The sequence below is a fragment of the Epinephelus moara genome, chromosome 4 (assembly GCF_006386435.1).
Source record: "Epinephelus moara isolate mb chromosome 4, YSFRI_EMoa_1.0, whole genome shotgun sequence".
In the NCBI taxonomy this organism is placed as follows: domain Eukaryota; kingdom Metazoa; phylum Chordata; class Actinopteri; order Perciformes; family Serranidae; genus Epinephelus; species Epinephelus moara.
Genome location: NC_065509.1, coordinates 32,151,386 through 32,176,850, shown reverse-complemented (window position 1 = coordinate 32,176,850; position 25,465 = coordinate 32,151,386). Strand labels below are relative to the sequence as shown.

Below are 25,465 nucleotides of genomic sequence, written 5' to 3'. Positions count from 1 at the left end.
ATATGTCTCCGGCCTGGCACCTTTTCCTCTAAATTTTGCCAAATCTCAATGGCGGTGGCCCCTCTTGAGTCTCCCTAGCTAGGCAAATCCAAAAAATAATGGACAACAGACAATTTAATGGTGTGCAGGCAGATTTGTTTGCTTTAACCACCAATGTTGTAAAGAGGAGCAACCTTGTGTTAAAAGATAGCAATGAATGCTCAGTTGGAGCCATTAGTAATGTTGATAGGCTCATTTAGATCGTCATTATAAGGTTCAAGTATGTTTTGCGGCTCCATACAGATTGTTTTTGGCCAAAAATGTATCTTTTTTTATAGTAAAGGTTGTTGACCCCTGCTGTAGGAGAACGACAGTGGCCAACGTGAAAACACGAACATGGTTTGTCCAGTCTGGGCTACTGTAGAAACAACATGGTGGACTCTGTGTAAGAGAATCCTCTCCACATGAAGACAACTCATTCTGACATGACGAAAACACAATGATTCTTATTTTCAGGTGCTTATACACTAATTGAAACATAGTCATGAATATTAAAATCAATTCCTGCCAAAAGATGCTCCTAAATCTTACACACTAGAACTTTGAGTGTGTGTGTTTGCCATATTTTCTGATAAACACCCAGTTGCCAGTTTATTAGGTACACCTAGCTAAAACTAATCTTCCATTTTTAAAGTTTTATATGAAGTTTGAATGATGTGAGGAGCTCCGCTGTGAGCACAGGTCCAGTTTCATGCCCTCTACTGGCTGCAAATTGAGCCCTTTCCCTTTCCCTCTCTCCCCTGTGTGTCTCTGTTATCCTTAACTCTGTCTGATATGGGATTAGTAATGAGAGCATTGTTAATGAAGGAGCGTCCTTGCTAATTAAATAACAAGCTTACCAGAGGTGAAACTAGTTCACGACTCCTTGGTGGACAGACATGTTTACAGACACCTCTCACTGTGACTTTTGCAGTAATCTAATGGAGGAACCTGCTGTTATGTGTCAGATCATAAAGAGTTGAAGATCTACAGAGAAATGTACGACACCAACAGATCCACAGATTCACAATTTTATTACAAATTCCTTTTCTCCTTACTAACAATGGCCATGGAGGAAGAGTCCTGCTGTGTCTCATGTCACCGCCTGTGTTACAGTCCAGTTGAAAGTCCCGCGTGAAGTCCCAGAGAGGGAAGTTAAGGATGTTGGGTCAGGCACTTAACATCCTCAGTGGCTGCAACTCACGCAGGGCTGCAGGCCGTTCTCGTTGCAGGAAGTGCACTTGAGGGCTTTGAAGGAATCCGTGAAGCAGTTGCGAAACACGGACATCTTGCTGCCATGGCACATTGGACACGGGATGAAGGCGAAGCCCCCACAGGTCTGGCACGTCTGGGGCTGCTGCACCCTCTGGATACAGGGATAGATAAATAGTTACAGTCCAGATAAGATGTCCAACTTTTAATACTGAGACCTAAAAAAGCTACATTCCCTGCATTCCTTGTTTTGACATGCAGAGTATACATGTTTTCCTCTTATGTGTAGTGCTATTTATTAATCTCGATTATTTTTGTGTGAGTTGTTGAAGATATTAGCCGTAGAGATGTCTGCCTTCTCTCCAATATAATGGAACTAGATGGCACTCAGCTTGTGGTGCTCAAAACGCCAAAAAATTAATTTGAAAACCCTAACCGATGTCTCTTTCCCAGCTCCTCGGTTACTCAAGATAATCTACAGACCTTGTTGGGAGCAGTTTCATGTGGGAGCTATTTTCTGTCTACCAAACTACATCCGGCGGCTGCATCACTACACAGAAGGCTTATGCTCGTGACAGCATGAAATGTAAACATTAATGCCGTCCTCCTCGGCTGAGCTGTAACAATAGCTAGCTCAGGTGCTGGGTGAGCAAGCAGTAGAAGCATGCATCTTTCTGTGCGGTGATGCGGTTAGCAGGTGTAGTTTGGTAGATGGGAAATGGTTACTACATGAAACTGCTCAGGACAAGGTCTGCGAATAATCTAAAGTAACTGGGTCGTGATTTCTGGAAAGAGATATTGCTGTTGAGTGTTTTTGTTTTTGTGGTGCTTTGAACATCACAGGACAAGTGACATTTAGTTTGGTAATTCCCAACTGGTCCAGTCATGGGGTCCAAATTTCACTGTAATCATTAGTTTGAGGTCCTACAGTTTAATACATTTAGCATTATACTTGCGTTTGGCCATGTTGTTGAGCTGGTTTGCTGTCTCTTTTATGTAGCTGTCTGTTAGTCACTCTCTCTACAACATAAAACAGCACTTGGAATTGAAAGCTCTGTGCTGAAATTCACTGTACTTAAAAATAAAGTTGTTTTTTTACAAACTTGACATGTTTGCGAGTCACTTGCGGTCCATTCAGAATGAGCCTGCAACCCACTTTTGGACTGTGACCCATCAGTTGGGAACTACTGGTCGAGATCCATTATGTCGGAGAGAAGGCAGATATCTCCACGGCTGCTATCTCAAACACTCAGCAACTCGCACCAAAACAATCTAGATTGATAAATAGTACTACAAGTAACAGGAAAAATATGTGGTTTTGATTTTTGAGGTGAACTGTCCCTTTAGATAAGTTGAATTTGGTACAAATTACTAACCTTAAACTTTAAAGGAATAATTCAACATTTTGGGAAGTACTCTTCTTGTCTTTGTTGTAAAAGTTAGATGAGAAGATCGATACAGCTCACTACTACGTTAGCTTAGCTTAGCTTAGCTTAGCATAAAGACTGGATACAGGGGAAACAGCTAGCCTGGCTCTGACCAAATGTAGAATAAACACCCTACCGGCACATCCAAATCTCAGTCATTATATCTCATTTGTTTAGTTCATACAAAAACTAATTGTACAAATTTTGGTTATAGAGAGCAATGTGCCAAACTATTCCTGGGCTAAAACGGAGACTAGCCCAAACTCATAAATAGTCTGGCACATATGCCATGTTCATTTCATATAATTTAGACTAGTGGTCTAAAAGTGGGTCGCAAGTCCATTCTGAATGGACCACAAGTGACTCAATAATGTGTCAGATTTGTAGAAAAACACACTTTATTTTGAAATACAGTGACCCTCTGGCACAAAGCTTTTACTTCGAAGTAGGCAGCTAACAGGCAGCTGCTTAACAGAGACGGCAAACTAGCTGGATGACATGGCCAAATGCAGGTATGACGCTGAATGTATTAAACTGTGTGGACCTTGAACTAATGACTGAGGAGAAATCTGGACCCCATGGCTGGACCAGATGGGAACCACTCATTTAGACCGTAATTAGAAGCAACCTTGTCAGAATAACTGTTCACGGCATCCTCTGAGGTGTAACTCCAAGTAGAAGACACTGGGAATTTCCTACAGGGACGGTATCTCCAACTTGATAAAAAAAAAATAGAGATGTGCTTGTCTTTCTTGAGAGGCCACTATGTTTCAATAGCTGCTGTTATTATTTTATTGTGGATTTTTGTGTAAAAAAAGAAGTGTCAACAAGCTGCTGCCTGTTCCATCTACATAAAATCCACATCAATCAACATTAATACAGTTAATTCAGCTATTTATTAAGGTATCAATCCTTTCATCTGACTCTCAGCAAGAAAGGTCATTTCCAAAATATTAAATTATTCTCTTAGTCCTAACTTCTGTTCCACATTTGAGGTTTTGTCGGGACATAGCTCTGCAGCTATAAACACACAGTAAAGCCATGTTACAGGCCAGTTCTGGACTGATTAGAGTATGCATGACCTTTCAGAGCTGCATACTTTTTTTTAATAGCCTGCAGTGACTGGAATGCATGACTTAAATGTCATAACACTGCTTTGTATTCGTTCATGAAGACTCTCGTTGGGTCCAAATTACAACCGAGGCCTGAGAAAAGGCCAGTGCGTGTGTGACAGGCGTTTGTGCAGCTCCGTGAGAAACAGAAATAGTTTACACGATGTCGGTTTGTACCACCAAGCGTTGTGCTCTGCGTCGGTGTGTTTGAACAAATGTGTTGGAGGCAGAATCAATAGCATGCCCTCCATTATTGATGGTCACTTATTGATGTGCATGCATCTTTTACATTGCAGTTTGCTCATGTTTTATTGATGACACGACTGGTGAGAGGGGAAACGACTGCTCCTGTTAGCACTCAGTTCATCTCAGTCACATTGGGCAAACACAAAGCGTTAATTTATCATGACTTTATAATTACCTTATGCCTAATATGATATGTGCTAAACATGAAACACATGAATGATTAAACATCATGTGTCAAACCAAGTGGCTGACTCAACCTGATTCACAGGAAATCAGCTATTTGCCCAACATCAATTATTCAGAGTGTGATTTCTAATGCTAACACTGAAAACCAACCTCAATTTTTGTCAGAAGATCTTGAAGCTCTCCTGATTCATTCATGCCTAGAATTTTCTCAGCACCCTGCAAAACAAAAACTATTTTTAATTACCTCAGCGTCCAAAATATTGATGTCAGATATAAGACAGGAGGAAGAAAAAGAACTGACCCCAAGGTAGTGTCCGTCAATGAACACAACGGGTAATGAAGGAGGTTCTCCCACACGTTTGCAGCGCTCCTCCAGCTCCTTCCCATACTCGCTGTCCAGAGCGATGTTCTTCTCCACAAACTTCACCCTGTGGTTCTGGAAGATCTTCCGGACCAGCTCGCAGCGCTCGAAGGTCGTCCTCACCACACGGAAGCTTGTAGTGTAGATCACTATCCGCCCAAATTCAAGAGAGAACTCCATCTAAGAGGAAGTGAAAGTCCTTAGTGTAGTCGTTTTTATCCAGAAGGTTCAAATAACTATACAGAGATTAAACCTCCGAGCAGCAAGATAATGATGTAAAATTTCAGTATATGTACTTCAGATATCAGCCTCTCAAATGCCTCTTAGTTATGTTATCAATACTGACAATATAATTTTTTCACTCTTACTGTTCTCTAATAGCAATGTTTCTTATGTTTGGAACTACGTTTCTAATAAGTTGTGGTTAATGGCTGTAAAGATCCAGTATGTCAGATTGTGGGGGATAGAGTCGTTGTGTTTTTGTTACCTTAGAATAAGCCGCTTATATGTTTATATCTACAAAGGGAGCAGGTCCTCATCCACACAGTCCGCCATGTTGCACGGCCATGTTCCAACAGTAGCCCAGAATGCATAAACAAAACACTGACTCGAGATACGGCAATTTGTATTTTCACCATAGTTAGCAGCTCTTCCGCATTGAGACTGTCGGAAAACTTTTCTTTTTTTTAATGTTAAACTGCTTCATTCAATGTTTTACAAGTTTACGTCACTGATTCTGTTTGTTCTGGAGAGGAAGAGACCTCTGCAGATAATTTGCCTCCTGGTTAAAACCTCCTTAACGTTTGGACCTTAAATTATCAGTGAAAAAGGGTCTAGTGGCTTGTCCATGACCATCTGTGGCGCGTGTTGGAGAAACACTGATTTGTAATGTGAAGTTTGTTTTGGAGATGAACAGACCCCTGTGGATAATTAGGCTCCCAGTAAAAACCCTCTGAACAATGAACACTGAAGGAATTCTAACTGGGATACATTTCCCCTGGTTGCAATCTGCTGTCTTCAGTGCCAGATGCCACTAAATCCTACACACTGCTCCTTAAATACTTAAAAATCCACATTAACAACATTTGTAACTGCCTTAACACAAAACATCAACCAATCAACCTAAAGGCTGCTCTTCTCACTGGCTTATAACTGATGGATATAAGTCCCTTTTTATGTTCACAAGCTGAAAATAAAAAAGCAAAATAAACTGGAATACTTTGAAGTTTACAATCCAAAAGTCAAACTTAGTCAAGATACCAATGAAATCAAAACTTAAAGTGACAGTTCACCCCAATATAAAAAATACGCATTTCTTTCTTCTCACGTGTAGAGCTATTTATTAATGTAGATTCTTTTGGTGTGAATTGATGAGTGTTGGAGCAAAACAGATGTCTGCTTAATCTCAAATATAATGGATCTAGATGGCACTTGACTTGTGCTCAAAGTGCTACAAAAATATATTTGAAAAACTCAACAGCTGCAGATGCACGCTTGCGTGGTGATACAGTTAGCAGGTGTAGTCTGGTAGAAAGAAAATAGCTCCCACATGAATCTGCTCACAACAAGGTCTGTGAATTATCTTAAGTCACTGGGTCATACTTTCTGGAAAGAGACATTGTTGTTGGATTTTTCACGTTTTTTTTTGTTTTGTTTTTTTGGCACTTTTTTTCGCCACAAGCCGAGTGCCATCTAGTTCCATTATATTTAAGAGAAGGCAGACTTCTTTAGAGCTGATATCTCTAACACTCTGCAACTCACACCAGAACAACTTACAATGATAAACAGTCCTACAGGTAAGAGGGACAATACGTATATTTGATTTTAGGATGAACTGTCCCTTTAAGCACAAACAGTGCAAATCTTAATTAAAAAATGTTCAGTATACAGGTCCTGTTGTAAATTACAGCCTAGTCACCAAAGGAAAATGTTTACATTGTACGTTTCTGCAAACAATGACTATGTTACATTTGCACGGTTCATACATAGCATATCACTGTTTCTTACGTGACATAGTACATGAGCTGACTTTGTCATCAGGAAGTGTAGGGGATGGTGGCTAGCTTGTTGAGGCAAGATGCCTGTGAAGCTGCAAACCACTGTTCAAACTAACAACATTGGCTGTGCAGTGTTTCCACCGTTGTTTGAGCCACCAAATCTGAGTGTTTCCTACTAAGTCATCCGTGCTTTTCCAGCAGCTTTTATGGCACTAAACATGGGTGCTTTAAGCCAAACGCGATCTTCTCCTCACCAGAACCAAGTGGGCTTGTGCCTTAACCTAACCACACCTTCAACACAGTGTTAGAAATGTAAAGTTTCAACGTATCAGCGATAAAATAATGTACAAATGTAACATGGTTTGAAGAAATGTACAATATAAACATTTTTCTCTGGTGATTGCGTTGAAATTGAGCACCTGTGAGAGGTGTGTACTTTCACATGATGTACAGGTTGTCAAGGTGAAGTGAGGATCCAACTAAATGCCATCCCAAATATGGCAACTAATCCCCTCCTCGGCCTCATCTCTGAGTGGCTGTGTGTTTGGAGGTTAACACTTATAATCCATTTATTGAAGGTGCCTTATTAGAAAGTGGTACCGCATGTTATAACTATTTAACAAGTTGCGTATTATTTGCACAGCTTTCAAGAAAGAATACCATAGATTTATATCCTATTAAATTAATCTGCTCATTCTCCCTTCCAGGCAGTGTTTGGTAACTGTTTATTTTAACAGAGTTTGGAAACTGTACAGAGACAAACTGAATGTAAATTATTAAAGATGCTGCAGGTGGTCCATAAAATGTTTTAAAATGTAATGTTTTATTGAATGCTATTGCAGGTGAAAGTAGATGGAGTTGTAAAGTCTGCACAGCTTTACCACACTAGCATAAATGTAGCTCAGGTGATAGGCATTTAAACTTCCCCCTAAAGGAAAGATCAACATGATGAGACGCTTTATCTGCTCCACAGTGACGCTGTTCATTCACCTAATACCACTTTGCAGAGAAATGGCTTCTCCGATATGACCCTTTACATCACCTTTGCATCAGCACAGGGGTTACCTCAGCATAACAAACACTTGTTCCTGCAGGGATACTAGAAAGTGCCGAGAATTCATTAACCTGATTAGTTTCTCTTGAAACACTTAACGAAATGCATCATTAATCTTTAATTGCTCTGTGACCTTGTCCTCTATTGTGAGCTTTTATCCCAGCTGTACACCTACATGTAGCTACTTCCTGTAAGTAGACATGAGGACGTGGACGACACTAATGGGAAGTGGCGTCATGTATAGGTTGTATTAAACAAGAAAAATAAAGCAGGCCCTGTCAGATGTACTTACACTGCTGGAATTGGGAAGATTTTCAAACAGCGTCTGACCTGCGCTGACTTTGTGTTTGACCCCTCTCACTGTCCCGTTTTTACTGAGGATGTTGACCCTCTTAGTGGTGAACATCCAGTCCTTGGTGGCCCCTGCGTACATGAGCAGGTCATCAGGCTCACACTCGCTGTCGTCCAGCTCAGAGCCCAGGAATCCATACAGGTGTCCGTCTCCACTCGTAGAAGGGGTGCTGGCCCGTTCTGCATCAGAGCTGCTGGTGCAGTCTGAATCCAGGGAGTCTGAAGGCCCCTCATCCTTGAACATCTCCTTCAGCACGCGGCCGCTGTTCCCTGAAGCCACGCGGAACCTCACCCGCTTCTGTGGCTTCTCCTGTCCAGCCGTCATCATTGTCCCCTCCATTGCAAACCCTCTGCCACATTACATGGTCCACAACACTGCAGCGTAGCTCCTCGCCTCTCATTCAGAGGTAGACATGCAGCTCAGACACACCAGTTTGTCCCCCATGGATTACTACCTTGTTTAATCCTCGCTGTTTGAACAGATCTAAAAACGACTGAGAGCCTGTAAGCTGCCTCGCAGTCAGACTCACACTGACAGTAAATAATACATGTATCTCTACCATGGCAACCTAGCAAGCTAATCTCAAGTAAAGTGATCGTTGTCTTTGAATTATTTATCACAGTTTACACAGTTTTCACCAAAGCTTTGACAGAAGACTTTTAATGGCCTGACTTTGTGTGCTTTAATCAAACATACAAACATTTCTCCTCTCGGGGTAAGATGACAGCCGATGCTGGGAGGAAACATCAGCCTCTTCGTCAGCTACGTTTCACGATTCATTACAGTTATACTCGTATGCTACATGATAGCCTGGTAATTTAAAACATACAGTAGATAATAATTACAGTGTGACTGAACACACACCTTAGTTAACACAAACGATATCTGCTGGGTAGTCAGCCATTTTGGAATAGACAGAAATATCTCAACAGCTCGGCTAATTGATGAATAATCAAGATTTTTTTATTTTTTTTATTTTACCGACAGTCATTTCTTTAACAAACACCCACTAAATTTACAATATTCCCATCAGCCTCAGCAGTGCTTTGTGATCAGGGCTAATTAGAAAAATTATAGCATGCTAATGCGCTAAGCGAGCTAGCATGTTAAAACTAGACGCTAACTAAACTAGTTAGTGTTAGCTAACCAGTTTGGCAAACCATATCAATCTAACATGTAGATTAGTTTAGCAAACATAAGGCTATAGTCTACTCGCTATCAGCATATTTACATTGTCATTGTTAGCATGTTGAAATTAGCATTTAGCTCAAAGAACTTAGATGCCTACAGTCTCAACGCTGCTAGCATAGTTGTAGCTTAGTTTAAACTTTATACACATATTTGTGTTAGATAATAATAAAGTGTCTTGTATCTTTTTATTCTTTCATATGCAATTTGTTAGAACATAGCATCTTTTTTAATCTTTTTCAAAAATAGATATTAACTAAAGTAGTTAGTGTGTTAGCTAACCAGTTTAGCAAACCATATGAATCTAATTTAACACATAGATTAGTTTAGTAAAGCATCGGCATATTTATATTGTCATTGTTAGCATGTTGAAATTAGCATTTAGCTCAAAGAACTGCCGTGCCCACAGTCTCACAAGGCTGCTAGCATGCTTGTAGCTTAGTTTAAATTCTTTACACACTTTGTGTTAGATATAAATAAAGTATCTTGTATCTTTTTATTCTTGCATGCAATTTGCTATAACATAGCTTCTTTTTTGTTAAACTTCGTTTCTAAACCAATAGGCCTAGCCCACATAAGTGATTTTTTTGTTGTTGTTGTTTTGTTTTTGATTTTGATGGTTCTGTGTTTTAGTTGAAAAGTTTTGCTGGTTTTATAAGTTTTAACTGTGTTTGTTTCAGTTAAAATTACAAATTAATTTTGAAACTTGTGCAAATTTAGACATAGATTTAAATTTACTGTCATGGCACATTTTAGCATCTGTCTAAATAGGTCAGGATGTTGCAAAAATGCATATAGATATAATGATAAACAAATATACAGTCAATCAGGCAGCCTAGTGATAGTAAGAGCATAAGCATATAAATAACCTACACATTTATGCAAGTATGGCCTTTATTTTGAAAACTTTATTCTGCAGTTTTCAATTTAGTAGGCTAGGTTTCGTTTCAACACTGGGACACATATAAAACTGGGGTGGCACGGTGGTGCAGTGGTTAGCACTGTCGCAGAATTCAGGGTTTGAATCCACCAGAGGGGCCCTTATGTCGGGCCCTTAGTTTCCATGCTCTCCCCATGTCAGTGTAGGGGGTTTTCTGCGGGTTCAAAAGACATGCTTGTTAGGTTAATTGTTGACTCTAAACTGCCCGTAGGTGTGAATGTCAGCGTGAATGGCTGTCCGTCTCTATGTGTCAGCCCTGTGATAGTCTGGCGACCTGTCCAGGGTGTACACAGCCTCTCACTAATATGACAGCTGCGATAGGCTCCAGCCCCCCAGTATGCCATTATGATAAGACGGAATATGAAACATATAAAACTGTGAGTTTGTGGGTTGTCTGCCAGAAAATTTTGAGCACCAAACACCTAATTTCTGGCATTCTGGTGAATTTTCATGCACTGTATCAATCAGTATATAATGTAAATGTCTTTAACATGTCAAAATAAAAGTCCTCTTCTACTATCATGCACCTGTCCCCTGTATAGCCCCTGAAATCTACATTCAAGGAACTTTTTTTCATTGTGGCGTTTTTATTATTATTCATTACATACAGTAAATTACAAAGTAAAAAAATATACAGTGACATCTTCCAAACACATGGACGCATGACGTAAGTGGATATCCCCTGAGCGCTTACTGTGTTACACCCAGAGTGGGAGTGCAGGTGTTCACTGGGCATCCTCACAGAGCAGAAGAGGACCAGACCATATAATATGTCACAGTGACACAATACAGCAGCGTGCCCACAGAGACTCCTCGGCCAGTTTTTTTGTGTCACAGGTGATGAAGCAGCTCCCTGGAGATGTGACACGTCAGCTTATAGTGGTGACAGCACCACTCTGTTTGAGTGCTGCAGTTTGGCCCCTGAGGTAAAAGCTACTCACACACACACATATATATAAACACACACACAGCATGTCATCACCTGTATGTGTCACACTGTGCTGATCATGAGAGGAAATCCATCTGGGGAAGTCTAATGTGTCAAACTAAGATTTAGTGACATCCTGAGACTGTAGCAGTATTATGAGTCTGGCTCTGGTTCCAAGTCTTATTGATCCAAAGTGACCTAACTCTCCTTTAAACTGCCTTTTATTACAAGGACATCACAACAGCTATTAAATATGGCCTGTAAAGGCTTGATGTATATTATTGCTGCTAATAGCCAATGCTAGATACCATTAGGGTGTCTAGACTCTAAAATTACTGCCTGAGGGGCTGAGGGTGGCTTAATCACTTTTATTTTTTAAATCTCGTCTTAATGTTATTGAGCTGTTTTTCCTTATTTTAAATGTAATGATCTTCAACAGTCCTTGACTCCCATCTTCAAAAGCCCTGAAAACCTAATTTTCTCAATCATCCTCTTACTGTGAATGATGGGGGTCCTTCATGAACACACATATTTCTGTCCAAGTTAGACCAGTTTCTGTCTGTGCTGTTTATCGGGGCTCTTCTTGCTGCTCTGAGGTGGGTGAGGCTCAGCTGAAAAAAGGTGATGTCATGTATTTCTGTGGGGCTTCTGTGGGATTTAGCACCATCTGAATCAAAGCCGCTGACAGCTGTTTGGTTGTTTGCTCACGGTGTGTCTGCAGGTAACTGTCAGTTAAAGGTGCTCGGTGGAGTTTTCTTGTAAACAAATTTTCTGTTTACATTCAGCGTTACTCACCAGGAAGCACTGCCTGTATCCCAGAGGTCTAATATACATATTGAGTGCATTTACTTCCAAAGTCAGGTATTTTCAACATTTTAACCCTGGATGGGTGAGATCCATGTGTACTCAACAGCAGCTTTCTTTGTCACTGCGTTTACTGGTGCATTTCTGTTTTCTTGGCACATTGCTACCACCTGTAGATAAGTGGATTAGTGTGAAATCACTGGCAGAAATGTGTGTATGTGCAGCCTTGTGGGGGACCCAGTCAAGAAGCACTGTTCAATGGAGCTAATATGGTACCTTTAAAACACCCACACACACACACATAGTCATGATGAAGCAAAATAGCTGAGTTTTTTAGAGGATGTAAACAAGGTCACAAATATTTATTATAAAAGATCAATACTTAGACTTTGAAACCAAGTTTTTAGGAACTTTAAGTTTATACACTTCTTAATGCTCATTGCATTTTACTCTTTCTCTTGATTTTAAGTTTTTGTTTTTGACTTCTGTGTCAAAACTGTGTCACAGCTTCCTTTGAAAATGCATATTTTTGACATTGGAAAACATCAAACATGCAAAACTCGATAAAAGCAAATTAGGGGACCTTAACTTAAAGGAGCTGTATGCAACATTCAGATCTATGATTCAGAGTCTGAGCTAGGAGTGTCTCCACACAGCTCTAAACATGGAAGTGGCTGAGCTGGTGGCTAGCAGCTAGAGCTAGAGCGGGATATATACTTCAGTGTTGAGTCGATGCCGTACCCTACGTTGTACCCTACGCCGTAGCCTGATATGCACCTCCCCAGAAATGTAGCTACATGTTGCGGTGACACAGACCTCCTGTCTGTTTTTGTAAACGGAAACCATTTCACTCAGTGGAAACAAAGCTTTTATTTACATTTATTTCACAGAGAAGAAGCAATACATTTTGAAGACAATAAAGCCTCCACACAATAACATTGTAAGTCTTGTGAGTGATTTATCCTGGCTTCATATGAGAGAAATCTCCGCTAGTTGCTAGGCTAATTTATGTAATGTAAAATGCCTTAGGCTTGTGCTAATAACGTTAGCATGTTGTATTTGTTTGGAAAATGTGTCTAATATAAGACAGTTGTTTGATTGCTGAAAATTGTTAGATGGACCTGAATTTTGTAACATTAACTTTGTTAAATGTTGCTGTTGGGGGCGTCGGTAGCGTAGTCGATAGTGCCGGTGCCCCATGTACAGAGGCATCGCCTCGCTGCAGCGGCCGCGGGTTCGAATCCGGCTCACGGCGCTTTGCTGCATGTCAGTCCCCACTCTCTCTCTGTCTCCCCATTTCAATCTCTGTCCTGTCAATAAAGGCAAAAAGCCCAGAAAAATAATCTTTAAAAAAAAAAAATGTTGCTGTTGTCCCTGGCTTCATATGAGAAGAGGAAATCTCCCCTAGCCGCTAGGCTAATTTATACAATGTAAAATACCATAGGCCTGTGCTTATAACGTTAGCATGTTGTATTTGTGGGGAACATGTGTCCAGATAAAGACAAGTGCTTTGTCTGTGAATCCTGCGAGTCATAATTAAGCTGATTTGTGTACTTGTGTTTGAAATTGTCTCTATTAATCCATGTTTAATGTGTGTTCAAAGTGTGTTTTAAATCTACTAAACTTTACAGCACTTCACAGAATCCCTACCACCAACTAGTGTTTTGGAGGTGAAACTGCAGAGTGACACAGACACACCGCTGTACAAGTATAAATGTTCACAACAGCGTAGGCCATGTAAGTAGCTACATATAAATCTGCCTTAACGTTGCTAACAACATGAACAGTGCTAACAGCAGCAACAGTGCTGACACAGACAGTGTGGGGGAATTTGAGGGTCCCGCCACCATGGGTTGGTATGGTATTATCAGCAGTGCAGTGCAAAGCAGTAGCCTTTAGATAGCCAGTGAAATACAGACACAAAGACTCACTACCGGATCATCTACCACAACAACGAACTGAGAATACAGCACCCTTTAAAGTTTTGGTAAAAACATTTCTCATAGTATTTTCTTTTCTTTTTTAATAACCTCTGCATTTTTACATTAGTGTTCATGAATGTAGGTAGGCCATTGCAAAGTGCAGTGGGTCATACCGGTTTAAGAGCTTTAAACCAGTTTATGATTCAATGGAGAGTTTTAGTGTTACATGATTGGTTCTGTTTCTGCTTGGTTAGGAGTCGAATTGTGAAGAAAATTAAATCTTTTGTTCAAAATGAAAGATATTGAATACTGATACTACAAAAGGTTTCATTATATTGTGTTATATTATATTATATTATATTATACAGTGCTGGAGCTGGATAAATGTTCCTTTGCCTGTCAGTTGAACACACTGTTCTTATAACTGGATTAAATCAGTCATGGTTTTACATTTCATTTTCATTTTTCATTTCGTTTTTTTTAACATCAAATGGAGCAGAAATCTCTCAATCATCCCTCCTCCATACATTTTAATTTTCAGTTTCAGTCAGACCCTCTTCAGCTGTTTTATCCCAGATAAACACTTCACATGGGTACAACTACAGTGACACTACAGAAGATGAACTAAGATAAAGACTTACATGAAAACAAGCTCACTGTGTTGTTTAGTGTCCTGTAATGAGCAGACGGCACATGCTTATCTAGAGTTCAGTGAAACACACCCACGCCATGTTGAGTCAAGCAGCCATTTTATCTCATTTTAGCACATTTTAGACAACAGACCACTGAGATGGTGATAGTCTATTCAACCTGAAGAGCTTATCTCTCAGCCCTCCTCATCAGTAGTGCTAATGTAGCCTCGCCAGCCACCTCAACTGCTATTAAAAAAGCAATTTGAAAAGATTAATACTTTAACGCTCTTTAATTTCACCGCTGTTCGCCGGCTCGGCTGTGACTGAGTGGAAGAAGTCAAACAGTGCAGGGTGATAAATGGTTTTAATTTTGCAGAGATTGAATAAACAGATGTATTCAAAGATTGCTGGCATGATTTGTGTGTTAACTTCATAATGTGACTGATCCACAGCACATCTTTGAGCTGCTGTAAGAATCAGACTGATCTCTACATGTAAGGCTTGAGAGAAAATGGTATTTAATTCAACCCTTACCTCCTATAGACCATGAAATGAGCTGGTTTGAGATCTGCACACATTAATCAACTATTGTGAACATGGTTTGGGGAAAATGACTCCCGCAGTGACTCACCATTTGTGATTAGCTGGCCATCAAAACCACCTCACCCTCCCTGACTACAGATTAACGTCCACAAGGGGGCAGAGTGCAATTCAATTACAGCTAAATGTCACGCTGCCCAATGTTCCCTCAAGAGCTGTAGGCAAGCAATGAAGGATGCAGCTGCAGGCCTGACGCCTGCATCCAGCAGCCTGGCTTGATCAGTCTTTAGGGAAGCAGCAATGATTAATGATAAAATCAATAACACAATTATTCAACCCAAAGCAGGATTAATGCATCCTGAGGAGATACAATTTTCAGGGTAAAGATTTAAACACTTAACTCCAAACAGATTGCAGCCACAGGTGTGGTGAACACATTTGTATTTTTTGAGATCATCCAAGCCATTCTTCAGTCTAAAAGCACTAAAAATGAGAAATGCTCTCACCCCATCCTCATTTTTTACAGCTTAAGTGCTGTCTCGATGCTGTGGTGAGCATAAACGCCAAATTCATGTGTCCATAATATTCAGTAAACACATGAATCAAGCTGTTTTTGTAATGATTTTCCTTTAAAAAAAAGAATAATGCCAAATTACTATACCATTGTTAAACACTGAGGCATTAGGTTACATAGGAGAGGTTTCACAATATCTGTTTTCAGAGCCATGGGAAAAATATCAGGAGGGGAAATAGCTGGTACTTCATCCTCTACAGTCAGCTGGATACCCCTATTAAAGGCATCTGGGATGGATCCAGTAAAGCTGTTGCAGGTTTTAAGCTGAATTACTTCTTCCCTTATTATTTCCTCTCTCAACAGCAGCAAAGTGGCTCAACGTATTTTCCTGCAGAGGCAAAGGGCTCTCACACAGGAGCTTACAAACATCATCATTTATAGGCTCGTAACTCAGTCGGAGTTTTGTTTGCTATCTCCCAAGGACGCTTCAGACTCATCATAGTTTGATGTGGAGAAGGTGAGCGGGAGGATTTTTAAGGTGAGGCTTTTTGTAGCTCAGAGGAGGTTTAAGGATCATAGCCATTACAGTTTTTTCAGGTTCTTCTGATTGATTGAAGTTATGAGCCAGACTTTACTGAGCCCTTTTCATCATGAAATTACAAAGCAGAGTGGAGATGCATCTCACTCCCTATTTCTTCATCTCTGATACCAAATTGCCAATTAAATAAAATGTAAATGTAGATTTAATATTAGGGTTGTGCAAGTACAACCACAATCTGTATCTGTATCTGTGTAACTGGTGGACTCCCATAAAGTACAACAGCAAAAGGGGAGAGGTACCCCAAAGGTGAATGTAGGGGTACAGATATGCTCCACATATTGACTATGGAGGCCTAAGTGTGTCGGGTAATAACAACTGAAACAAATTTTGTGTAATTATAATGCTGAATATTACAAATTAGACTTTCTTACACATATTGCTGTATAGCTGACCCTGTTATATTTGTACAACCACCTAAATGATCTGTATCTGTGTCTGTACTCAGGTGAGTGGGTAGAGTTTTGACTGGGAATGGGTCGCGCTTCAACTGAAAAAGGGTAGGGCCTAACCAGAAGATGTTATTTTAAACCTGAAATTGATTCAGATTGGTCAGAAGTTGCTATACTTATTATTTATTAGAAAACAATACAGTCACAATATTGCGCCCAAGATCATTTTTTAACACAAGAGTAAGAGACTGAGCTACCCAAATGAGGATTTTCCTTCGTCAGTATGGATATTGACATATTTTAGTCGGATAATACTCGTACTCTCATTCTCATAAAAAGCACGTTATTCGTACCGGATACTGGTCTCATCTGAGTATTTGGCTCTATCCTATTAATGGAATATTTCACACACAAAATGACCATATGTAAATTCTTTAATCATACCATGTTATTTTGAATTCATGAAGAAAACTTGGTTTCTCTTGCATGCCTCCACAGAATAAAGTGAATATATTGATTTCTTTGTTTGATTGGGGTGCACATTTACAACAGCAAAACTATAAAAAAACAAACATCCATTTATAAACTCTCACACAACTCGTGCAGTGTAATCCAAGTCTCATTTATTCAGTTGAATGCTCAGCACTTCCCAAACACATGCATTTTCACTAAAACTGAACTGAAAGTGAAACTAACCCCAGACTCCAGAACTAAAGTTTTTGGGTGAAAATACATGAGTTGTTCTTCAGGTACTGAGTATATGACTGCATCAATGAGACTTGGACTATACTGCACAAGTCGTGTATTCAATCAGTCAATCAATCTGTATTTGTCACATGGAATTATACAGGGTACAACTCATGTGCAATGTGATCTCATCGGCTCCTTCGATTTGTACGCTGTAATTTAGCCCTTTATTGCATCATCTTACATCGCTGGCTGCTGCTTGGTAATTGTCCATGTTTCCGGATGGTTCTGATAATCCAGGGTTTCTGATTGTGTAATGATTTAACTGTCCACACATCCTGGTTTCAACAAGACCGCTGCCTCTGAATGGTGTGCAGTAGTGATCCACAGCAGGATTGGGATAACCCCTCTCATTCCCACCGCCCCACCAGTCCTTATACATGTACAATTTGTCCTGCCTGTAAGATGACTGTCTGGAGAAACCTTTTTTATTTTATTTTATTTTATTTCATATAGAGATCACAGTAGTGTTAGAACTGTAAGATAAATGTACAAAAAGTGCAATGTTTTCAGTGTTTGTAGTGAAACCTTTGTTTGCAACACCTGTAATTTGAGACATTACAGTAAAGACACAAAATGCTAACCTCATGGTGGTGCTGGAGAAAAAGTCAGGTGATCACCAGTTGTTGGAATTGATCATTTAATAATATAATTGTCAACTGTAGGGCTAAAAAAGCATGTTTTAAACAAACCTTAAAACTGTAATTTCATTGAGTGACTGCAGTTTAGGAGACTATATCCTTTCATCTCCTCCAGACTGAATATAAGTTTGGACTGATAGTTGCAGATGATGGGTTTTTGCACTGACCTAAAATGCATTTTTGGGACTGATCTATATGAGAAATATATGTTTTGAAGATGACCTTTTTTTTTTTTAAATTATGCTTTTATAATATATTGACAGCGCAGAAACAGACAGGAAGCAAATCTTAACTGTAAAGTCACAAGGACGCCCCAACATTCAAATTTGGAATAATAGTTGTAACAGTAAGTTGTTATAGTTATCAACAGCTGGACCCAATCACTAGAAATTCTGGCATTGTATGTTTCCACAAACCACGGATATGTTACATGTAGACATTATTATGTAGACCATATAAGTTGTAACTTTACATTTTAAAAGTGCTGTGGTTAACATGTTATGTGGTGAGGTTTAGGCACAAAAACCACTTTGTTATGGCTGGGAAAAGATCGTGTTTTGGCTTAAAATACCCGGTTTGGGGGCACAATCCCTGCAGGAAAAGCAGTGATGTCTCGGCAAAAACATCCACCATTTGTGGCACTATCCCCACTGATAGGTTGCTACAAAACACAGCAATGACTTGCTTAAACACAGTCAGTTTGGTTGTTTGTTGGTCTGTCTAGGTGACACACCATTCACCATCCCCTCCACCTCACGATGACAAAGTCAGCTACTACATATTAGGTCCCTTTAGAGACATTGTTGTGATATGTAAACATGCTAATGTGAAGTACAATGCCAACATTTTCTTCTGGCGCCCGGGCTACAACAGCTTATTTAGACTGTGGACGATAATATAATTAAAAGGACATGAATGTGACGTCCTGTCAGCGTTGGAGTTCGTGCTGGATCTTTTATTTGCATTTTAATCACAGCCTGGCAACATGTATATTTACACTGCAATGGCCTATCAGAGAACAAAGGTGTTGGGAGGGAGTATCAGTGAAATCTTTCAGGTTACTCTGATACAGACGAAAAATAAACTGATAAAAACACTCTGTTTGTAATTGACACAGATTCTGACAGAGGTAGAAATTATTACGGCTGGTTGAATGAGTCATTGTTTGGACTGGATTCGCTGTAAAACACAGAAACCAGCACACACACACACACACACACATAATCGAAGAGGCAGGCTTCTTGTCACTGTTGCTTAGCAACCGTGGGAGCTACATGAGCCAAATCCCCGTGGTGGCAAGCTGATGTTGAATTAGGCGGAGTGGGGGGAAAGAAAGGAAATCTTTGGGAGAGATGTGTCTCTAGCAGCCACAGGAGGAGGCGTTCATGTTCAGGTGTTCATTTCTTATTTTTGGATGTGGTGAATCTTGAGTTCCCATGAAACAGGATCTCTCTGTGTTTTTGTTTTGGCTTTTTCTGGCTGCTGAGAATAAGACCTACCACTGTATTTAAGATTTAAATAAACTAGGAAACACATATTTTTCTATTATTGTTAGAGACACACTCAAATCTCAAGTTACTGAATCTTTTTATTCAGAGATATGCCTTCCAGCATCTACTGTACGGCTCATACACAAAGCCTGCTGACTGTTATATGTCTTCACAGGTTTAACTGCATCTTCTCTTAATCCCCACATCAGTAAATACATTTTAATTTAAAGGGAATATGGATCAAAATAGAGTGTCATATGACAAAATATGCAAGGAGTCTGGCAGCAAAAACTGTGGAATCTCTCTGTGAATGCACACACACACACACACACACACACACACACACACACACACACATACACTCAGCATTATGAAAACCCTGTGCAATACACCAGACAACTGTAGTGTGTCTGTAACACTGCAGTTCTCTCAGACAACTGCAGCGGTGCTGCTGCTGTACAAATGCTGTCTCTGGTGTGATTTGCATTTCAACTGCAGTGAGAATGAGAGCACACTTTGATTTACTGTACAGCCGGGCAGTCGCAGCAGAGACGGCATTGTTGCTGCATTCTTCTTTGTGTTTGCATGAATTATGCTTCTTTATGTGTCCTATTTTTAGGTAACTGAGGGTCCATGTTAGAGGAGAGTCATGACGGCAGAGTGACACACTGATGAGGAATATACAGGAAACTGTAAAGTAGAGTAAGTCACCCTGGATTAAATCTTCTGCTGAGCTTGTCACGTAATCACATAATGACACAGTGACTGATACTAGTGTCTACTTACAACTGCTTGGTTGTGGTCAGTAGCTGTCCAGGATTTTATTTCTGACATGTTTATGAGATTAGTTTGGACAGGATTGATCATTTGAGTCATTAGTCTTAGAAATATGACATTACTTCTGACTTTCAAAAGCATCCCTGAATGTTATCAGACAGTGTGGAGTTGACTTTAGTGAGGATGGAAATTGCTGTGTCAGATGATGTTGGAGTCTGCAGCCACATGACCTGTCAAAGTGTTCATGTAGATGACACCGAGCTCTTTTATGGTTACACATCACATGCTGATCCGTTAAATGTGAAGGAGCTATTTCTTGAACAACAGTCCCAGTGCGGCATCTTTAAAAAACATCCAAGTGAGGTTGCTTGAATTTGACATTTTTGTAAATTCCACCATGAAAAACAGTCAGCTGTTTCTTTGATGTGTTAATGAGAGGCTTGCTTGAAGACTTTTAAAGATGGTGGATATTGTTTTCCACTTTTCGTGGCTTGTAGAGTTCACCTGAGTGCAACCTTTGTGCTGTACAGTAGGTGAAACAGGTCCAGTCTCTCTCTACATCTCACATACAGCTGAAGTATGATTATGAATATCAATCTTCTTGTGTAAATCAGGGAAGTGTCCCAGGAACGCTGAAATCTGATTGGCCCAACAAGGTGCTACCACATTATTCTGACTGATGATCTGCCCAGTCAGTTCTTTTGTATGTAGCTTACTTTTGGAGGATGTAAAGAATAAAGTATGGAACCGTTTCATGACATTTGTATGGTATCTTTTAAATGAAACTTTCAACACATAAATGTAAGATACTGAAATGTTAGTAATTGAAATAGACATGAGTAGTGGATACAGAAATGGTAAAATAAGGCTACGTACTTCATGCCATCCCTGCTTAACTCAGTGCCCCACTTTGGCCACCCCAGTCAAAAAAGTCTGGATACGCCACTGGATTAAACAAGAGTATTTTCCAAAATATTAGACTGTTATTTAATTGAATTAGTCTCTGATGCTCTGCACATCTTTTAGAGGTTACAGATTAAACTTGCACAATCTAATGGCTATAGAATATTGACACCATCAGTGTTTAGATTGGTTTCCCATAAGCCTTGATTTCATTTTGAAATTCTGTCTGCCATAAAAATGAAAGCTTGACTAACAGCACAAAGGAGATATGCCAGTCAACCCAAACAGGAAGAGGATAGCACCTTTGTTTTCCCAAAGCTATCTGTAGCTATCTAAGTGACCAAAGAGTATCCATGTATTGATTGACTGATTTGTTTATTTAAGTGTCATGCACATAATTGTGCCCAGCTCACACAGGCTTACAAGACACTAAATGATAATCAATAATAGAAGATTGTAGTATTACATAGGATACAGTGTTTTCTGTCTCATTATCAAGAAAATATAAATTTCAATGAATCTGGCTAAGAACCAACTCAACATATCACACTCAGACATCCAAAATAAGTGTAAGTTCTTTGCAGCTACTATCCTCAGTAACAGAAATGGTGGACAGTAGAACAATCGAAGTAACTGCTGAAACTGTGATAGTGGCTAAGCTCTGAGGAAAACGGTAAGTGATCCGAGCCAACGATAATACCACATGGAAACGGGAGAAAAGTTGAAGAGTTATCTGTTTCCGCTTTCAAGGGAAAAACAAATACAGAAAGTACAGGATATATACCAATCAAATGGGTTTCCACATGTGAGTGCACAGTTACAACGCTTTTACATCCCTGTTCACTGTATTCATGTGGGCACTGGCTTGCAGATGTCATGATCATCATCAAAAATATATATTTTTGTTAATGTTTGTCTAGTGTATTTTAAACCTACCAGATATACTGACATTGCTTGGATTAGATGACTCCTTCTCCATGTGTCCTAATGCTGATGGTAACGCTCCTGTGTGACCAAACTCATAATATCAAAGAAATTATAATTGATATAGGATCATGCATGTTTTTAAATTATCTTTACTAGCAAATCTGGTTGTGTCTGTAGTCTGTGTGGATGTATTTTGTGTCACTGGTGACTTTCTGTTTATCTAGGAGGTTTATACTGTATGTGATATATAGGGGGATCTGTAAATTATATAAATATATATCACATAATTTTCATGCTTTGTAAGGTTTATCTCCAGGTTTTTCTTTTATCTGTGATGAAATATAAATAAATGTGGTTTGCATTATATTTCAGCATAACGGTAATATCACAAAGTCTTTACAAAGTATGATTTTAGAATAATGTAAATAATGTTATAATATAATTCCAGTGTGTTACTGAATATTAAATACTAACTCACAAAGTGCAAACATATTATGTTTTTGATATTCAAGACTCAACATTCAAAAGGCTTTATTGACAAATCTACAGTCATGTGACAAACATACAGAGAATCGAAACAACATTTCACTCTGAATTGACCCAGGGTGCAGACAGTGCAAAAGGATAAGAATAAATAAGGATGTCAAAGAGAATAGAAGAGGTTATACAAAAATAAAAATAAATAAGAGCAATCCAGTAGTGCAAATAAGAAAATGCAAACAATTCAAATGGTGCAAATATGCAACAAGTAAAATAGCAGCTTGCATACCAGACAAGAACAGTAAATGGTAAATGAGTATATGAGGTACTTAAAGTGGCTGGTGCATTTATAAAGATATATCAGTATAATGCAAAATACAGTACAGGCTATATATACAGTATATTTTAATGTTTGTGTATTTTACTGTATGTTCAGTGAGTGGTGGAGGTTGTCATGTGCTGACATTGCAATAACATCAATAAATATTTATGCAAAAACAAGCCTGGATTGTTATAAGCCAACTCCCACCCAGTGTACTATTGTTATGTCTTCAAGCTGTGAACAGCGTCTACTGCAGAGGGGGGGAGGCGCCCACACCAACAAACAATTTGTGGGCTCATTTTAAAATCTTATGGTGTCTTAAACATTATTAGCCCCATCGATTAAAACCCAGCGCTTTGTCATTTTAATACCCTCGTAAAAATACATTTTTAATGACTTATATTGCCTTTCTGCGGTGAAATAAGAGTTATTATGTTCCGGCGCTCCCCTCCCGCTGCGGGCGAACGTGGTACAGTCCATAATGTGAAGCGGCACTGTGCCCCTCACGTCAGTTTATGGTAAGTCCGTGTCCACTCCTGCTATACCGACGGCGTCTATCGGCTCTATAATCCGCCGTGTGAACCGGGATGCTGGGGGATCCATGAAGCCGTGGACTCCCGGGCACGGTTCTGTCACCACCAGGAAATGAATGTTGTTTATACCTCGTCTGTGTCTCTCATTAGCAGTAAACACGCAGCAGCACAGCCCGCGTGAGAGAAAGGTCCCTCTGAATTTTAGCCGTTATTTTTTTGAAATTCTTTGACGGTTGAGAAGCAGCAGCAGCCACAGGGAGCAGAACCAACAAGCCGCGGCCGCTTGACAGGTGCCGTCGCCCGGCTCTGCGTGGAGAGATGCCGCCCGTCCAGAGAACGATGTCCGATCTTCGTACCCGGGCGGAGGGTATGTAAAGACACTTATCACTTCGTTGAATGTGTCAGAGGAATGTTTGCCAGTCAGGTATCCTGCTATTTCCTTGTTCCCGAAAGAAGGCCGGCCGGTAGCTCTCTGTGGGAAGTACAGGACAGTAACTTAGCTAGCTAAAGCTGTGATTAACGGTGCCCCAACATGGGTCAAGGAACCCCCGGGGGCCATGAGAGTTTCCTGAAGAAGTCTCCAGAAACAAAAATGTAAATGTAACTTACTCCATTAAAGAGAAAGTTTGCTGTCACCTCTGTATAGTCAGGCAAAACATACAGCTTTCCCTGACAAAGCTCCATCAAATGCGTGTCTGTACCCTGCATGACTCCTCCTAAAATTAATGTAGGGTGCACCTGACCCAGCAAACCCATCACCCATCCAGACTGGGACACCCCCTCAGCTACCCACTGCAGTAATACCATTGTCTTAGAAAGCAGTAACCAAGAGGACTCCAAGCTTATTCCTAATGACAGTAGCCACAAGTCCAACAGCGCAATAACAAGTGTCCAGCAAATGGCATCTACAGTAGCGTGGGTCTGATAATACAGCCATTGTGATTCAGCTGGGACCCTCACTCCTTCACTGCGCCAGTAACTTTCCACTGCATCTCAGTTGTTTTTGCCAGGGAAAGAGGATGCGGATACATAGACATTACTTAAGTGATCTGAATGCTCATAAGGGGATCTTTTTACGTTAGGGCTGCAAAGGCTGCTTAGTAGCTTTAGGCATTAAGGTCTGTTTGTTTATCAGGCAGAGCACCTATGGCTGGGCACATACAGGCGTATTACTGGCTGCAGATGCACACTCCCGTAGGGTTTCCTCCCCTTTAAATTCCCCCCATCTCTTATTTGTGGCTCTCCCTGACCTCTGACCTCTCTGTACTGGGGTAGAATTTATCTGCAGGGAGGGATCAATAACAAATCCTATAGTTGTAATTTATGGTACGTACTGCAGTTTGAGTTTCCCCCCTCACACTCGATGTAGTGGCACTGTTGTGCTTTGATTTGGGATTGCTTAGGTTTGATTTATAAATGTGGACTGAAGCTAATATCTCAATCTGAGTTATTGCTGTTGGGTATATTTTTTTGGCTGCTAAAGCAAGCAGTCTGACCTCTTAAAGTGAATTAAAATGAACTTCATCTCATTTGTATTAGATAAGTGCGTCCATAACTCAGAATGCAGGGGCTAAGGGCACATTTGCATGCCTAATATGTGCTTCTCATTAAGGCTATCTATAAGATGTCTACTATAATGCACAGTGTGCCATCTGATTTACCTCTCGTAATGTAGGGACTTAACTGTATGAGACAGTTTTGACTGTTGAGTGTGAGTTCATACAGGAAGTATTCCTTATCTAGGGCCTCCCTGCAAGTAGCTAGGACTGTGGGAAATGCATTTTTAAAGAGACATGCGACTCAATTTAAAAATGCAGTATTTGTGAACATGAGGTGCTTGTCTGAAAGCTGCTGCAGAGGAGCATAAAACTAAGACCAACCTGTGATATCCTCAAGTTGTGGTACACAACCTCAACTTATCCATATACAGAAAATAATGCACCATTGATTCATTTGTCAATTATAAATGCTGTTACTCAGTACTTTCTTTAAATGTTTCAATTAGAGTTAATACTACGGCAGTAGGGAATAGTTTGAAGCTTCGACTTCATTTATAACGTGAACATGTGAATTCTAGATGAACATTTGAATGCTGCATAGTTGTTTTTTTGTGTTTGACTCAGTTCATTCTGTTTAAACACAGTATTTCCGCACAGTTGCAGATAAAGATCAGGCTACACTAACATTTTTAGTATTATATTATTTGTAGAATTAGGTTCCAG

The 25,465-nt window shown here is 39.9% G+C and overlaps 2 protein-coding genes across 4 annotated transcripts in view; one reads left to right on the top strand and one right to left on the bottom strand.

The window, feature by feature from the left end:
- Window positions 1-1,099: 1,099 nt before the first annotated feature.
- Window positions 1,100-8,447, bottom strand: grxcr1a (glutaredoxin and cysteine rich domain containing 1 a). Its single transcript, XM_050042631.1, has 4 exons — window positions 7,906-8,447; window positions 4,503-4,742; window positions 4,352-4,417; window positions 1,100-1,384 (listed from the first exon to the last, which is right to left on the bottom strand). Exons 1-4 carry the CDS (start codon window positions 8,302-8,304, stop codon window positions 1,205-1,207), a joined length of 885 nt encoding a protein of 294 aa, XP_049898588.1. The 5' UTR covers window positions 8,305-8,447; the 3' UTR covers window positions 1,100-1,204.
- Window positions 8,448-22,501: 14,054 nt separating this feature from the next.
- Window positions 22,502-25,465, top strand: part of atp8a1 (ATPase phospholipid transporting 8A1) — a 146,096-nt gene continuing 143,132 nt past the window's right edge. For 2 of the 3 annotated variants that reach the window (XM_050041623.1, XM_050041624.1), the window contains exon 1: window positions 22,502-23,610. In XM_050041623.1, coding sequence (XP_049897580.1) covers window positions 23,562-23,610 — 49 coding nt within the window. In that variant the 5' untranslated portion in view covers window positions 22,502-23,561. The remainder of the gene's footprint in view (window positions 23,611-25,465) is intronic. The other variant, XM_050041625.1, reaches the window with a different exon arrangement.

Excerpts from the sequence above, each read along its gene's own strand:
- grxcr1a (XM_050042631.1), bottom strand. The coding sequence starts at position 8,304 with ATGGAGGGGACAATGATGACGGCTGGACAGGAGAAGCCACAGAAGCGG. Across the intron at positions 4,743-7,905 it reads ATCTTCCCAATTCCAGCAGT|ATGGAGTTCTCTCTTGAATT; the intron begins GTAAGTACATCT and ends ACTTCCTCTTAG. Across the intron at positions 4,418-4,502 it reads TTGACGGACACTACCTTGGG|GGTGCTGAGAAAATTCTAGG; the intron begins GTCAGTTCTTTT and ends TTTGTTTTGCAG.